Raw genomic sequence first — 16,700 nt, 5'->3', positions numbered from 1 at the left:
TCCGTGCACAAAGCATTGTGGGGATTTTAAGACCGCGGAGGATACACATGTGCAGCCTCGAAATTTCCCGCAACGAAGGACGCCGGCCTCGGTAGAACTCCAAGGATCCTGGACATTGGAACCGTCCTTCGGCGGGACTCGATGACGTAGCATCCTTGAAATAGTGGCTCTGGAGGATCCTTCCTTGACATTGAGAAACACCCCCTCTGTCTGAAACCACAGCGCAGTCTGCTCTGATAGGTCGGCCGGCTCCGTGATGTAGAATTGATTAAAGCTCAGATTCACACAAAAATAAACTGCAACCGTTTATTATGAAACATCACAGAAATACTGAACAGATAAAATGTTAATGACCTCGTTTCATCAGGAGAAGTAAACTCGTCTTTATATTGAATTCATGATCATCTGCCACGACTGAAATGAGCTTCTGAGAGTTGTTTCGATCAGGCAGAAGATTTATAACTAATGTAAACATCCCAAATAAATGTAACTAAAGGATTATATTTGAATTACTTTTAATTGATTGAGTCTTTTTCACTACATTTTATCATCCAATAAAAGGTCAACATTAGTTTGTGTTTTGATGAATCAGAATCAACAACATCAGAAACATTAAAAAAAGAAGTAAAACATCTGTACATCGTTATCGAACAAAACACAATAAACGTCGCAGTCTCTTCGTTTCTATAAAATATAATGTTCGTTTTAACTTCATTTACAATATTTTAAAACATCTCGTAGAAAGTCGGCGGGTTGTAAAGGTTATAGTCAGAGAGAGAGAGAGGGGGCGGAGTTTCCTCTGGGTTCATTATGCCCGTTTAATTAAGAGTGAATAATTACGATGCAGTGGAAAAGTGGAAAACATATTTTGAATTTTGAGGGGAAAATCAGAATTTTGAGATTTTGAAGAAAAAGTCAGAGTTTCAAGAAAAAGCTTATTATTGGGAGAATAATTGGGTTAATTGATTCAAATCGATTATCTAGGTAAACATTTCTCTTCCAATTAAGACAGTATCAGGCTTAGCGACCGCCTCACCTGAATAACTACGATTACAAATAAAATATTTATGTCTCAAATTATTCAGACTTTTTAAACCAAAATATTACATATTTCTTGTTTTTCAGGAAATGTAGTAAGTAGTAGTGTGTGTGTGTGTGTGTGTGTGTGTGTGTGTGTGTGTGTGTGTGTGTGTGTGTGTGTGTGTGTGTGGTGATGGACTTGTGAGCATGCATCAGGTGTGTGTGTGTGTGTGTGTGTGTGTACCTACATTTTGTATTCACTTTTTGCTCAGTAAATTTAAACTTTTCCCAAATATATATTTGAGCTTTTTTATCAAATGATAATGAGACATTTTCTAAATATTTCTTCTCAGCAAATGTACACTTGTTTGTCTCAAGTTATTATTTTTAAAATATTTCAAAAATCCTGCAGACCTTTTTGAACAGCAATAAGATACTCACATTTAAATATAAGCAACCCTCTCTTCTCCAATTCGACATTTACACGCCCGTGCACCAGGTAGCATGTGATAAGACCAAATAAGACGTATTTTATATCCAGACTTTGGCCCGTTTAGAGACCTTTAAATGTGCTCCAAACGGCACTAAAGCAGTCTCTGTTGTTCAAGTTGATTCTAAACTGTATTCCTTTGAGTGTGGAGCTCATGTGGTTTTCAGAATTAGAAATCTGACTTTAAACCCGTGTTTAATGGCGTGTTAAACTCAGAGGAAACCCTGTGAGGTTCCAGATGTTTGTGCTCCGCTGCTACACAAAGGTTTATAGACCATTATATGTGTACCCATAAAGAGGAGACCGTCCGTCCATCAGTGTTTGAATCCAGGAGGAAGAGGAGGATGAGGAGGAAGAGGTTGGTAGAAAAGTTAAGGCGCTGGCGGCTGAAACAGAGTCTCTGTTTTCATCTGAGAAGAAGATGATGATGATGATGATGATGATGATGATGAACGTGTTCACATTATTCTTCTTCACGCTCTAATTGATCCCGTATTTAATTATTATATTTCAAACTTTATTTTGGAGAGTTTGAAACGCCTGATGAGGAAATATCGTCCGTTATTAATTGTTTAAAACACGTTGAAAAAGTCCGGATCCCATGGATTAGCTTTTATAGTTCATACAGAGCAGAGACATGGTACAGTGTGAACATGAACATATCTGGTCGGGCAAATACGGAGGACGAAAGCTGCCAAAATAAACAAATAAAACAGATAACAAATGAACTGATTCAACTGCAAATAAAAAATGTAAACAGAAATATTAACTTATATCATATTCATCAATGAATCCTTGCTTACCTGCACATCTAATGACTTTAATGCATTTAACGGCTTATTATCAACTTCACATTATTTATGTATTTGTTATTTTGGCAGTTTTCTCCCTCCATACATTAAACAGTATATGTTTCTGCAGCTCTGAAACATCCAGTTTTAGTCCCACTCTCAGTCTGCGGAGAGAATATTGCGAAGACGAAAAAAAAAAAAAACGTAAATGCTATATTTCTGCAGCTCTTTATGGAGAACGGGGAAAAAAAGAATCCCTGTCTTTGAGGAGTCGGCGTCCGAACGTCCTTCACTCCTTCCATCCTTCCATCTCTCTCGATAAAAATCGTCTCTACTGCAGCAGTCTGTTTGACCTCAGCACATGGAGATGGTGACGTTGATGCCCAGGTTCCCGTTGTCGGCGAACAGGTGAGCGATAGACGTGTCGAAAACCAAGCAGTCGCTGTTCATAATGGCCGCGGAAACTCCGTCGTGAATCGAGCGCGGCGTCGCTTCCCAGGTGAGCCGCCGCCGGTTCCCGTTGAGCTCCAGGCGGTAGGCGAAGTTTTCCGCCTGTTTTCGGGTTCCGATGAGGAGAACGACGGCGAAGAACTGCTGGTGACCCTCGTACTTCTCCTGCTTCTCCAGGACCAGCATGAAGTGGTGGCTGAAGCACGACTGCATCATCACCCAGTCCACCGCGCCCGGCAGGTTGATGTCCGTCGCCAGGAACACGATGTCCTCGCCCTGAGGAGACAAGCATTTAGTCACTTTGAGTTAAACAGCGTTTACAGGCTCACACCCAAAAACACATCCAGGAAACCATTGACTTACAGACCAGGGGACAGGAAGTGAGGAAGCAATGTGTCTGAGCTGCAGCGTGCAGGAGTGTGTGTGTGTGTGTGTGTGTGTGTGTGTGTGTGTGTGTGTGTGTGTGTGTGTGTGTGTGTGTGTGTGTGTGTGTGTGTGTGTGTGTGTGTGTGTGTGTGTGTGTGTGTGTGTGTGTGTGTGTGTGTGTGTGTGTGTGTGTGTGTGTGTGTGTGTGTGTACCTGCAGTGTAGTAATAGACTTGTGGGCGTGCATCAGGTGAGGCATCACAGCCTCCAGAGCTCCGTGCCACTTGCAGGTGGCTCCAGGACAGGGACAGGTGTACGGTCTGAACTCACACACCTCCTCGTGCTCAGGCTTCTCGCTGTGGTGCAGAGAGAGCAGGCAGCCGGCCGACGAGAACTGGGGGGGGGGAAGATATATGAGGTTAATATACTACACAGGTGCCATCAGCTGCATGTAGTGTACCCAGGGGTGTGGTGGTGTCGGAACGCACTGGAGCGATCTGTTCATCTGTCTTACTAATCATACAATAAAGTACAAGTACTTCTGGGTCTCTGTGTCCTTCAACCCCTTGGGGGTGTGAGGTCCACCCCCCACTTAACACATGTTCACATGGATAGGATACTCAATACATTTGCACACTTTTTATATAGTAACCTATGTCCATAAGTGTCTGTGTGGTTGGTCACGCCCCAGTGCGCTCGTTATAGCACTAGGATCTGAGTGCACCTGAATGCATGAACTGTATTTATGGTAAGGCCATTAACAGGTGATGCAATAATACTAACTGATTTTGTTTATAAATGCAAAAATTAAGAAAGGGAAAGTGTAATTAAATATTTAATTCCAAACATTATTTAAAATCATTATTTTATAAAAATATATAATAATAATTTGTTTTGCATTTTCCCCAAATTTCATAAAAATGGATTATTAATCTGGGGGAAATAAAGAGAGAAATGCACAAATACATTTATGACCGTTTTAAAAGCGCCCCTCCTCCGTCCGGCTGAGAAACATCACGATTCATAATTCACTCATTATTAATGTAAATCAGGGCTCGACATTATAAATGGCCCGCTGGCCCGGAAGCACTATTTGGACACCCCGGGCCAGCATAACGTACTTTCCACTTGCCCGCTCGGGCCACTAAAAATATTGTTTTAAAAAAAATGTTTCCTATGGTATTGGTATTTTGACTAGCAATTGTGTTAAATTGTTTCGTTTATTAACGCTACAACATAGCGTTTCGTGAGTCGCTTGTCGTTGTTGGGTGAAAAGCAAACAGCTGTTTGCTGCGGAGCGCAGCGTGAGCAGGCTCCCGTGAGCGGGAGCGCGCTCCTTCACTACAGACTATCGGGCCACCTAACCATTCGCCAAAATGTTTTTAATACCAGCGGTAAAAAAACAAAAAAATCTTCAAATAAAAGAAATCACCGCAGGAGTTAAAGGAGAGTGACAGGTAGCATGAGAAGAAGAGGGAGAGAACGTTTCAGCCAGCTTGATCGATGGAGTGGTGCAGTGACGCGTCCTAAAACCCTTTTATAATCTATCGATTAGATTTATGATTCGAAAATTATAAAAGTAGGGTAGACATGTGGAGATTATCCGGCTGAACAAAACGTGCATTGATCAAACAGGTTTGTTTTCTACAGACCTTATTTCCAGCTAGTTTCCAAAACCCTGTGGAGAAATCCCATTGCTTTTTGTCGAGGGAACCAGCAGCTTACTTCCTGGTTTTAGGACGCGTCACCTCTCAATATGATGCCAATATAAACAAGGTCTTCTGTCGGCTCTGTACATCAATGCCGACCTATGCTGACAGGAAGTGAAGAGTAGAGAATATAAAGGTATTGGCTTTAGGGAAATGTCCCAGCAGTTTAGGATAATGAAGGTTCTAATCTAATCTACTACATAGCCATTACATTTCTAACTCCTAATAACAGGAAGGCAGAAAGCGCATTATACAAATAATAATACTCATAATAATAGCAGACATTTTTAAACAATGACCACAATATCATTATTTTAATAAACCAAATATGAACAATTGAGGAAAATGAGGAAGAACTGATGATTCAAATGTTGTAGTACAAGTAGTAATGTAGTTAGTGCATAAATTACTATTGCAACAAATGTGTTCATTTTATTCATTATTAGTCGATTATTTTTGGACGAATGCTCCGGGCCAGTGGTTACAATGGGGGGGGGGGGGGGGGGGCAGTGGTTACAATGGGGGGGGGCCAGTGATAACACAATTCCACCGGCCCGGAGGGACAGTGGCTTTTTACCCTTAATGTCTACCCCTGTAAATGATCCAGATATATATAGATACAGATTTATATATTTATGGCTTCAGATTTCTGCTCAAATATCAAGAGACGCTGAAGGTCACAGAGAGGATCCCCCACCCCCACCTCTTTCATCCTGAACAACAGATAGACCGGAGGGGGGGGGGGGGGGGGGGGTTCTTTAGTGATGCTGTTTGATCCTCTCCTCCATAAACATGAGGGGAGGAATCACGGTTTGGAGGGACAGGGACTATTTTATCTGTTTTATTTGTTCTATGTCCTTCATACATGTTTCTCTGTTGGAGGAGCCTGTGACACGTCTACACCGTAGCTGCTGTGCAAAGGACAATAAAGCTTTGAATCTTGAATCTTGAAAGGGGCTAACGTTTCCAGTTCTAGCTCCGTGCTTTACTGGTTCTGAACCGGTTCTTCTTGTAAGCCCCAGCTGTGTTTCCACAAAAACAACAACAGTGGGGTACTGCGTCGGGTCGATGCTCGTGTTGCTATTAAATCGTACGAAACCAGATTAAATAAAATAACGATTTCTCCAACGTTATACGATGACTATTTACGTTCCGTATCTATCAAGGTACTAAAAAGCTGGTCCGAACAGGAAGAACCGGTGCTTAATCTGCACTAGCTCTGAACTGGAACTGGTTTGGTGGAAAAGGGGTAAGATCCCCCTTTCCACCAAACCAGTTCTAGCTCTGTGCTCTTTTGGATCCGAACCGGTTCTTCTTTTTAGCCCCAGTTGTGTTTCCACCACCCAGAGCCCAACTGGTGCTGCGTCATGACATCACTGTTTACCTCGCTGATTCTCAACAACAACGGGTACTGCATCCAGTCGGTGCCTATGTTGCTATTAAATCATAGGAAGCCAGATTAAATTAAAGAGCGTCTTCTCCAACCTTATAATAATAATAATAATAATTAATAATAAGTATTCATTACATTTTTTAGAGCGCTTTTCCAAATGCTCAAATCTTTCCCTATTCTATTCTATTTGTATTTACTTCCACGACTGTACCTGTTTTATTGTGTTGCCCTGTTGGAGGAGCAACAAAGATGTTCACTGACTCTGTAGCTAAAGCCTTGAATCTTGAACCACAGCGCTTCACATCACATATTACACATATCAGACATGTAGCAGTGAGTTAGGGTGAAGTGTCTTAGACCCGAGGACACAATGGTGTGTCGCAGCGGCTGGTTTCAAACCGGTATTCCCAGACGGCCCTTAATCGGAAGATCAATGCTCTAGCCCACTGCGCCTCTATACGAGCCTATACTATGGCTATGCACCTTCCCTATGTGCGGTATCAAGGTATATTAGAGCTGGCCCCACTGCGGTGGAAACAGGAAGAACTGGTGGAACGAGGCAACTGTCAGTGTGGATACTGGGATATTAATATTAATAATACATTGGATCTTTATAGCGCTTTTCCAAATGCTCAAAGACGCTTTACATAAAATCAGAAACAGTACAAAGAAAACATTCAAGATTCAAGAGTGTTGGCCTTTCGGGGGTGGTATATTAGGTGTGTGTGTGTGTGTGTGTGTGTGTGTGTGTGTGTGTGTGTGTGTGTGTGTGTGTGTGTGTGTGTGTGTGTGTGTGTGTGTGTGTGTGTGTGTGCCTTGCAGGAGGTTCACTGTTAGTCTGATTAAATATTCAGCAGCTTCCTGAAGAACAACAAGCTGCTGGAGGACAGAAGACCCTCTCTCACATTTAACAAAGAACTTTAAAATACATTAAAACCTCCTGAAAACTGAAACCCAGCAAGAAACAAACTCACCACGATCAATACCAATCAGTGTGTGTGTGTGTGTGTGTGTGTGTGTGTGTGTGTGTGTGTGTGTGTGTGTGTGTGTGTGTGTGTGTGTGTGTGTGTGTGTATATATATAAATGGATTAGAGGTAAACGGATTCCTCCATCGTGCTTCATTTGTCATCAGGAGAATATCAGTGGAGTCAGTTTCAGATCGATAATGAAGTCATTTCTAAAGCAGATGAAGACCCGTCGCACTACGGTTTAAACTCTGCGATGTTAAACCTCTGCGCTCACAGAGAACGTGTGAATAGGAAATCAAAGCGCTGCATACCGTTGCTATCGACAATTGTGAATAAAGGTTAGTTTGAAAACCCAGAGCCAGGTGCTGTGTTTGGGTTACGCTTCTCAAACAGTACGACGTGTCCGTCTTCAGAGGCTGAGGGGTATGCTGTGTTCTGGAAGTAAACAGCTTGAACCATTGTCTTCCTGTGTGACTGAGCAGTAGCATCTTTAAGACGCTCATCAGGGTGTTTGTAGAAAGATATAGTGTGAGTTCTGTGTCTCTGATCTTGTTTATAAGATATATAAATTATCTCGAGAACATGAAGTCCGTAAACAACAACCAGGGTATACGCAGGAATCCTGAAGTCACATGGAAGACCTTTGAACCTTTGAAGACCTTTGAAGACCTTTGAACCTTTGAAGACCCTTTCCATACATTTTAAGACCTCATCTCCACTTTGAGTTTTAACCGGTTACCTTGGCGACACACTTGACCTCACATTGACTATATACAGTATTGATTGTCCTTCCTCCTTATCTTCCAACCATTTGGACGCAGACTTGCATTTCCCCATAACGATGTTGCTTAGCAACCGGCGTAAACGGGCCTTCGTGCTATCAAGCAGTGAGCGTGCGATGTCCTGTTCAGATGACGTCAAACCCAACGGGATGCCATAAATAAACTACACAGAATCACACTACACACCTACGCAATGATTACATTCAGGCAGACTGTAGAATACAACCTCTTTGGACCATTTATATACTTATTGAAAACAAGATACAAAATGTAACACCTTGGAAAATGCCCTTTAATACTTTGTAACGGAGGTGACCTCTGGGCGCGTAGATCTCGGCCTCCGTTACGGGTTATATAGCACTACAAACATTGCACAGGAAGCAGGGGAATATATGTCATTTATGTAACTAGTTTGTCTGTCTCCGTTTCCTGGTTTTATTCTGAAACGTGTTCCCCTTTCCCCATGTCTGTTGCTGATTGTGTGCACCTGGTGCCCTGTGTTGTCTCCTCCCCCCCCCACCTGTGTCTTGTTAGTCTGTGTGTGTATTTAGGTGCAGTCTGTGTTGGCTGGTAGCAGTGTGTGAGATCCTTGTGGTGGCTGGTGACTGTGTTCACGTGGGCAGCAGATTGAGGCTGTGTCATATCATATGTGTATTTAATAAACGCCCACACCGGGTTGTATCTTTGGACGTTGTGCCTCTGCCTACTTGCTTGGTCGGGCCGCTCAGTTGTCAGCTCCACATACTTTTTAAATAGTCTTCATTTTCGCTAAATTGATTTATCAACTTTTAATACTTTTTAAGACCCCGCGGAGGAATTATAGTTTTTGAGAGAAATATTGTTTTCTGGCATCACTTTAACATTTTACGGGGGAAATCTGCATTTTGGTTTGAGGGCACAGCGCTCCTGCTACCTAGTGCAGACAGAAGCCTACATTTCATGTATGGATGGACCAAAGGCACACATTGATGTTCAAAGTCCTGAAAGATATCTAAATAGCTTCTTTGCCGTCTTGTTTCCATAAGATGGCTGATATAAGATAAAGTAATTTACCCGGCGCAGACAAAACCCTGCTCATAAAACTAATTCAAAGCTAGATAGTGGTTTGACTGTTGTCTCAATTCCCATAGTCAGTTCAATGCATGTCGTACATTTTGAATACTGAAGCAGAGCGCGGATTTTGACCGTGTAGCATTGAGTCAAATCCAACATGGCTGCCGTGCCCTCACAGGAAGTGACTATAACACCTGTTAGCTAGAGAGCCAGCAAGCAATGTTACGCAGCAGCCAATCACAACAAACTGCTCAATGATGTGATCAAATGAACCAGTGCATGCACACGTATTGAATATTGAATAAACCCATAGGTGCAAAACGCTTGTTAGCCAAGAGGGCGGAGAAAGAAGGGATCCACATTCAACTCCTAGACCAGGAGTACGCAAACTGAGAAATACATAAAAAGGGAATTCATATCTCATGTTGTGATCTCAGTGTTTCAGCACAGAGGACTCTTTTGAGAGAGATTCAAACACAGCGCTTCGTGGAGTGAATTCACAAAACTGCCCCAAAAAACTCTTGATAGCGACATTTTGAAGGTTCGTTTGACGATCAAATCAAAACACTCCTAGAGATTATTGGACTCTTCCCTGAGCGCAACAACAAACAGATCCACTGAAGCAGGAGAGCCTGGTCACCTGCGGACTCACCTGTCTGCCCGTCAGCGGTTTGCTGCGTCCGATTGGTCGGCCGCCCCTGACCTCTGACCCTTGCTGCTGTCCGCTGTTAGCCGTTAGCCCCGCGGTGCTAGCTGCAGCGACGCCATGGTGACGGGGAAAACCGAGCAGACAACGCCACTGACCCAACTCCCGGAGGAGAGGCAGGCACGAGGCCGGGCACAGCATCACACACACTACACACACACACACACACATATACACACAGGCCAGGATTACTTACAAACTCTGAGGCCACAAACGTCAGTTAGCACCTGATTAGGCCAAGCTTGACCCACTCTACCATGCTGCACTGCGTTATATATCAGATGCACCCCATAGGACTCATCACTGCTCACTGTATAGCCTAACTGGATGGTCCTCACTCACTATGCGTAGGATGCAGCATTGGTTTTTATTCATGTATAAAGCCATTTAAGCTTCCACTCTACATATGAGCCAGATCTGCTCCAGTTTGTGACTCTCACAACCTCAGACCCAGTGCCTGGATACGGGTCCAGGTTCCTGCTGTGCGGACTGAGGCTGGGAAAAGGAGTCTCTTTCATTATGGTCCTTGGAATGACCTTCAATCAAGCCTCAAACTGAGGGCACTCGTCTCTATAGCATGTTTTAAATTGAAGTTGTCTGAGGTCCTTACCACCAGCTGCTCTTGCAGTAATAAGTAGAACCTTTCTTACTCTCCTAATGTGCTCTATGTAGAGACTACTTTTCCTCTTTTGTTTACTTAGTTGTGTTCTCTGTATTTGACATGTCTGTGTTATGTGTTAGAACGAGTAACGTTGCTGCCTTCTTGGCCAGGTCAGCATTGTAAATGAGATTTTGTCTCAATGTTTTCATCTGGTTAAATAAAGGTTAAATAAAAAAATTAGCTGTGGTTGCATATCAGACTACAGACACCAAGTCGACGGCGGGTTCTGATGATGTCACAGTAATTGGTTAATGGCATGCCAGGGACGATACAAATAGTCTTAAACTCAGTGATCTCACAATCTACCCGTCAACGAACCCCATTATTTCCGTGATCATACGACATCGTTAGCAAGAGGTTAGCGTGTAAACTAGATAAATTAAGTTTATTTATTCTCACATTTTAATGCCTTTTTTAATGTTTTTTTTTAAGTGGATCATAATAAATGTGTCATTGCCAAAACTACGCTCTAGTTACTGTGCATAGGACGCTGAAGCCTTTGCATCATGACTCTAAATCTGAGTTGAAATCTGCAGAAGAGCTAGCCGACGTTAGCGGTTAGCTGTTAGCTGACGTTAGCGGCTAGCTGTTAGCTGACGTTAGCAGCTAGCTGTTAGCTGACGTTAGCAGCTAGCTGTTAGCCGTTAGCATGCGGTTGAGCCAGGTTACATTGTGGTGCATTTTACAGTAAAAACTATATTACGCAAAAGTAAATTATAACGTTATCGTGATGTGTTCAAATGTATTGTTTTTAGCAGAAAAACATCTGGATTCAATCGCAAATTAAGACCCATTTATCTTCCCGGGAGAAACCGGTATGCTAACAGTGATGAAAATGAGTGTTTTTAGTGGATGGGATTTATTGTTTTGGTTGAAATGGTTTAAACTGGTAAAGAAAGGGGTTTAATTCCACTGGTACTGGTGTGGACTATAGCTGCGTTTCTCACCAGAGCTGGTTCGTGTCCTTAATCCAGGGTCAGATTTCTAGGGATTCTCTATGTTTTGGTCCCTCTCTGCTCTCCGTAGGAACAGATCAGGCAGCAGCTGTTTGAGCAGACTGCAGGGACACGTGGAGATCAGATATCAGAGATTAAAACATCACGTCACATGTGGAAATAAATCCTTTTTACACCGTCGAGGACGAGAAGCAAAACCATACGGCCTTTTTTATTAAATAGTCAATTAAAATAGCAGCTCTGGTTAAATCGGAGGCAGAAATGATGTCCAATGAACTCTGAATATGCTATTAGGTATGAATTAAGGCTGGGTAATATCACAATATATCTGGTTTATTGGCAAGTATAAGGTTTCCAAAACATAACAATATCTCGTCTTCAATCAGGGTAATGATAAAGAATTTGAACATTTAATTAATAATTAAAGTATTTTTACAAACTAAACACCAGCTGCTCTGCTCTCATCATACATACCTCAGACAGGACACAACATGCTGTGTGTTTGGAGACAAAGGACCTTTCTCATTATCTCTAAACAATACCAAAGATACCTGCTGACCCCATTTCAGAGGAGACACTGACTACAGTTTTACAACTAAATACCATAAAGAGTTACATTTCAATCTGACATGAATAACAAAACTGCAGCTTTTTGGTTCATCAAATATCAGAAAAGAGAATCTTAAAGGATGCGTTTGAATGTTTAAATATATATTCACGTTAATATGATATAAAACAGAAACACACTTTACATTTCTGCAGGAAAGAAATATTAGAAAATAAAATTAAATATCACAATCAAAACAGTCTGTTGTTTAGGTGACGATCGAGTCATCTTTTACTAGGAACTCATCAATAATCAAGTGTTTAAGGTGCTAAAAATATCAACAACAACAACAACCAATACATAATCAATCAGCACACACACACACACACGTACCGGCAGTAATGCAGCTCCGCTCTCTCTCTCCTGCTGCAGCAGAAGAAGAAAGAGAGGGGGAAAAAAAACTGTTTTCTTCTTCTGTGGTCACGAGACCAGGCACCACACACACACACACACACACACACACACACACACACACACACACACACACACACACACACACACACACACACACACACACACACACACACACACACACACACACACACACACACACACACACACACACACACACACACACACACACACACACACACACACACACACACACACACACACACACACACACACACACACACACACACACACACACACACACACACACACACACACACACACACACACACACACACACACACACACACCTGTCAGTGAACGTCTCTTGGAAAAACACAAACACACACACACTCAGCTGAAAACACACAGAGTGGGGGCGGGGAGAAAGAGAGAATAAAGGAGGAGTATCGCTCCTCCTCCTCCCAGCATCTGTCCACACACACACACACACACACACACTGTAGTCTCTCCTCTGCAGTGTTTACATCACGCGCGCGCGCGTGTGTGTGTGTGTATGTGTGTATGTGTGTATGTGTGTGTGTGTGTGTGTGTGTGTGTGTGTGTGTGTGTGTGTGTGTGTGTGTGTGTGTGTGTGTGTGTGTGTGTGTGTGTTTGTCTTTATTCACTCATGACCTTCACTTTCTTTCTGACGCTGTGTTCAAACCGAACGCAGAGAAGATGTTTTAATAATATATAAAGGATGTGATCTTTGAAGCAGATGTGCCTCCTTTGTTTACATCCAGAACAGTGACATCACTTTACACTCACGCTCCTATTGGCTAGCGCTCAGACACATTGTACGTGATAGGCTAAGGGGCTCTGGTTTCAGACAGAGGGTGAAAAGAGGTGCTGCAGCACAGAGAACAATAAAGAGCGTTTGAACATTTGAAGAAAGTCAGAAGAGCGCCCCCTCCTGGTGAAACACAGTTACTGCAGTGAATACTTTGAATACAGTCTCACTCACACACAGTCTCACACACACACACAGTCTCTCACACACAGTCTCTCACACACACACACACACACACACACACACACACACACACACACACACACACACACACACACACACACACACACACACACACACACACACACACACACACACACACACACACACACACACACACACACACACACACACACACACACACACACACACACACACACACACACACACACACACACACACACACACACACACACACACACACACACACACACACAGTGAAGTACGAGGTATTACACTTTGAACACTTGCACATAAAAAAGGAAAAATCCTTGAATGCCACAAGGTAACCGAACAACATGTATAATATTATCACCTATCATGCTATGTGTAGGCTATAGCATAGGTCTCAGAGATATAACAATATATAAAAACATGTCTATGAAGTGTTTTGCTCCAAACACCAAACAGATCACCCATTAGCCATGCCTCATCTCCCTCTATTTCACTTCCTGTTTCTAAAGTGATGATTTGGGGGATAAAGCTTTTAAAAAATAAATAAGAGGGGGCGGAGCTTATGCTGGCTCATGCTGGACCCGGCAGCTACTGTCTAAACTAAATGCTGCCGTGATGAAACGCCATATCATGGATTATCAAGGATTATCTCTGAAACAGTGTGGAGCTCAAAGGCTTTCTCTCTTGCCGGTTATACCACAAGGTGAGTTCCTTTTTACTTCCTGCTTCTTCACACACGTTGTTGACGTCACGTTGTTGATACGTCCGGAGACATCTTGTATACGGGCGTCATGTTGTTGTTGATATATCTTATAAACCAGATCAGAGACACAGTGCTCATACTTTATCTTTCTACAAACACCCCTAGTTACTATATTACCAGATTCAAAGAGGTGCTTTTGCTTCAGGGTCACAGAGCAGTCATTAAATCAACCAATCAAGGGTCAAATGTTAGTCAACTTGTGCAAGAAGATGATATTTATAACGTCATGTTAGGGCTGCTCAATTAATCGTATTTTAATCGCGATTACGATTATGGCTTGCAACGATTACGAAAATAACGTAATCGAAATAAAACGATTATTTTTTTATTATTATTACTACTTTCTTTCTTTTTTTTTTTTGGGGGGTTTTCAGTTGAATTGTTCTTAAAGTTCAGGATAATCAACTGTTAAAAACATGCTGTTCACATTTTTTGCAAATAAATGGATGTTTTCAAAGTCAATGAATAATCGCAATTACAATTATTGACCCAAATAATCGAGATTATGACTTTTGCCATAATCGAGCAGCCCTACGTCACGTGTGTGAATATGAAGGGATTAAATGAAATACATAAAATCACTTTATGCTAATGCATGTTTATGATTTATTTGTGTGTTTTCTGAGTGTGTTCTCGGCTCTCTTTGCTCTCACTGCTCGTCTTTCAGTCGGCCTCTGGCGCTCACTTCAACTTTAATGTGTAACGCAATCAGAGGCGTGACCCGGACTCCTGCACCACATCATCACACATTATTATACTCTGCATTATTAGAGTCCTTTCATCCCTTCTTTAACACGCTTTCTTATGGGATGCATTTATCAATATGCTAATGAGCTTCACCCAAGATAACGTTTGAGGGCAGAGGCCTCAGTACTACGAAGCCGGTTCAACAGACCCTGGATATGTCTGAGTTACCCGGCTTACCTAATCCAAAACACACGCGCTCTCGCTAAGCGGTCCTACGACGCTAGTTATCAACTCGGTAACTGAAGCTCGGGTTTCTCTGTCCGGCTGAGTGCACGTTCACATGAAAGGGGCGGGGCTAGCAACATTTGACCAATCACAAACATGGAGAAGCGTACTGACAGCGCAGCGTCATACTTCCTGAATGAAAAGTCAACTATAATATTAGACATATGAAGAAGTTAAACTTTAAACATCCATGACTTAAACACTGTATCCAGGATCAAAGCCACATAGCTGCACCTGCAAGGTGAATACAGCTGGTAACAGAACAAGTGTTTGAATGCGTACATGAACAGGTTTATGATATCACTGCCCCGTCTAAGACACCATCTGACTTTCATTACATTTGACTCCAGTGTTTCCTCAACTGAATGTGTTGCTTCAAATAATACTTCTGCATACAGTATGTGACACTGTGAGTGTTGCACGGCCAGATACGGCTCAGCTGACTCAGATAAGGAGATGATACATTATGATGTGATATGCCGTGGACTGTACTTAATGTTACTCTGATCCGGTTACTTATGTTGTGGCAGATATTTAAGTAAGCTTTCTTAACGCTAATGTTATAATAGTCAGATTGCTCTGAAGATGGGAGGTGATATTCTATTCATGTTCACGTTCACACAGTCGCTGATTTTTGCCGGCCGTCTTTCTGCAACGGCAGCTTTTCTGTATTTCCTTTCTCCTGTAATATGACTTGATCGCTTAAACTCTGCACACTGAGCTCTGATTGGTCAGCAGGCAGTGCTTTCACTGAGTTGAGCTCTTAGCCTGTAACCTAACCTGCTCCGGACCAGGTTAGCTGTTCAGCATCAGTTACCATGGAGATCTACCCCGCTAAAAAGAGAACCAGCTTCATAGGACCGGAAACCCAGAGTTACCCCTGAAGTTAGCCCGCTAAGCGAAAATCTGGCTTCGTAGTACAGGCCTCTGGTCTATGTACAAGCTGGTGGAGTGAAGTTATATTTAAATATACTGAGATTAAGAAGAAAATATAACTTTTTTTGCGGTAGAAAATGATTTTAAAAAACATGAATTATTTAGCAAAGAACTATGATTTGAGTTAAAGGTTGGAAAATGTCTTAAGAAAATAGCTGTTAACCCTGTGAGAAAACAGGTCATTAAAAACATGAACAATGAAAGATAATGGAGCCTTATGGCGAGCCAACTCTTCAGAGTACTTCTTTAATCTCATGGGGAAAGTCAAAATTCCAGAATAATAATTGTAAACAAATACAAGTACCATGTAAATAAACACACTGGTTTTAAGCATGTCCAAAAATAGAGAAATAATAATAAATTAAATAGTAATAATTCTAAATAAAATCACTGATAACAATGCTAAGAAATATGTATACTAAAATACTCTTTAAAAAAGTTAAAAATACAACTTCAGAAAAACGAAGGTTTTGTTGTGGTTCTGTTTGGAGCCCCGTGACGTCACATAACGCACACGACGCGCCTGTGTGTCACATGATGAGGAAGTCGTATGTGTCTGTGTGTGTGTGTAAGAAATAATAATACATACATTAATAATAAATAATAATTCTTAATAAAAGCAATCATCACAATGTTGAGAAATATTCAAACTAAATCACTCGTGAAAAAAGTAGAAAATACAACTTCAGACAAACTAAGGTTTTGTTTTGGTTCTGTATG

At 41.9% G+C, this 16,700-nt stretch overlaps 1 protein-coding gene across 3 annotated transcripts; it reads right to left on the bottom strand.

Annotated features, from left to right (window-relative positions):
* Window positions 1–292: 292 nt before the first annotated feature.
* On the bottom strand, window positions 293–12,475 carry siah2l (seven in absentia homolog 2-like). Of its 3 annotated transcripts, XM_079647373.1 has the most exons (5): window positions 12,286–12,475; window positions 11,337–11,446; window positions 9,675–9,877; window positions 3,331–3,510; window positions 293–3,027 (listed from the first exon to the last, which is right to left on the bottom strand). In XM_079647373.1, the coding sequence occupies exons 3-5, from the start codon at window positions 9,867–9,869 to the stop codon at window positions 2,656–2,658; spliced, it is 747 nt and encodes a 248-aa protein (XP_079503499.1). In that variant the 5' UTR covers window positions 9,870–9,877; window positions 11,337–11,446; window positions 12,286–12,475; the 3' UTR covers window positions 293–2,655. The 3 variants fall into 3 exon arrangements, with proteins under 3 accessions (XP_079503499.1, XP_079503498.1, XP_079503497.1); XM_079647372.1 differs by having other exon boundaries at window positions 9,675–11,446; window positions 12,286–12,474; XM_079647371.1 differs by lacking the exon at window positions 12,286–12,475 and having other exon boundaries at window positions 9,675–12,253.
* Window positions 12,476–16,700: the final 4,225 nt, after the last annotated feature.

Source organism: Notothenia rossii (assembly GCF_949606895.1).
Source record: "Notothenia rossii genome assembly, chromosome: 9".
Lineage (NCBI taxonomy): Eukaryota > Metazoa > Chordata > Actinopteri > Perciformes > Nototheniidae > Notothenia > Notothenia rossii.
This window is presented reverse-complemented; position numbering and strand designations above follow the sequence as displayed.

Excerpts from the sequence above, each read along its gene's own strand:
- siah2l (XM_079647372.1), bottom strand. The coding sequence starts at position 9,899 with ATGTGTGTGTGTGTGTGTGTAGTGTGTGTGATGCTGTGCCCGGCCTCG. Across the intron at positions 3,511-9,674 it reads AACCGCTGACGGGCAGACAG|TTCTCGTCGGCCGGCTGCCT; the intron begins GTGAGTCCGCAG and ends CCCCCCCCCCAG. Across the intron at positions 3,028-3,330 it reads AGTCTATTACTACACTGCAG|GGCGAGGACATCGTGTTCCT; the intron begins GTACACACACAC and ends TTGTCTCCTCAG.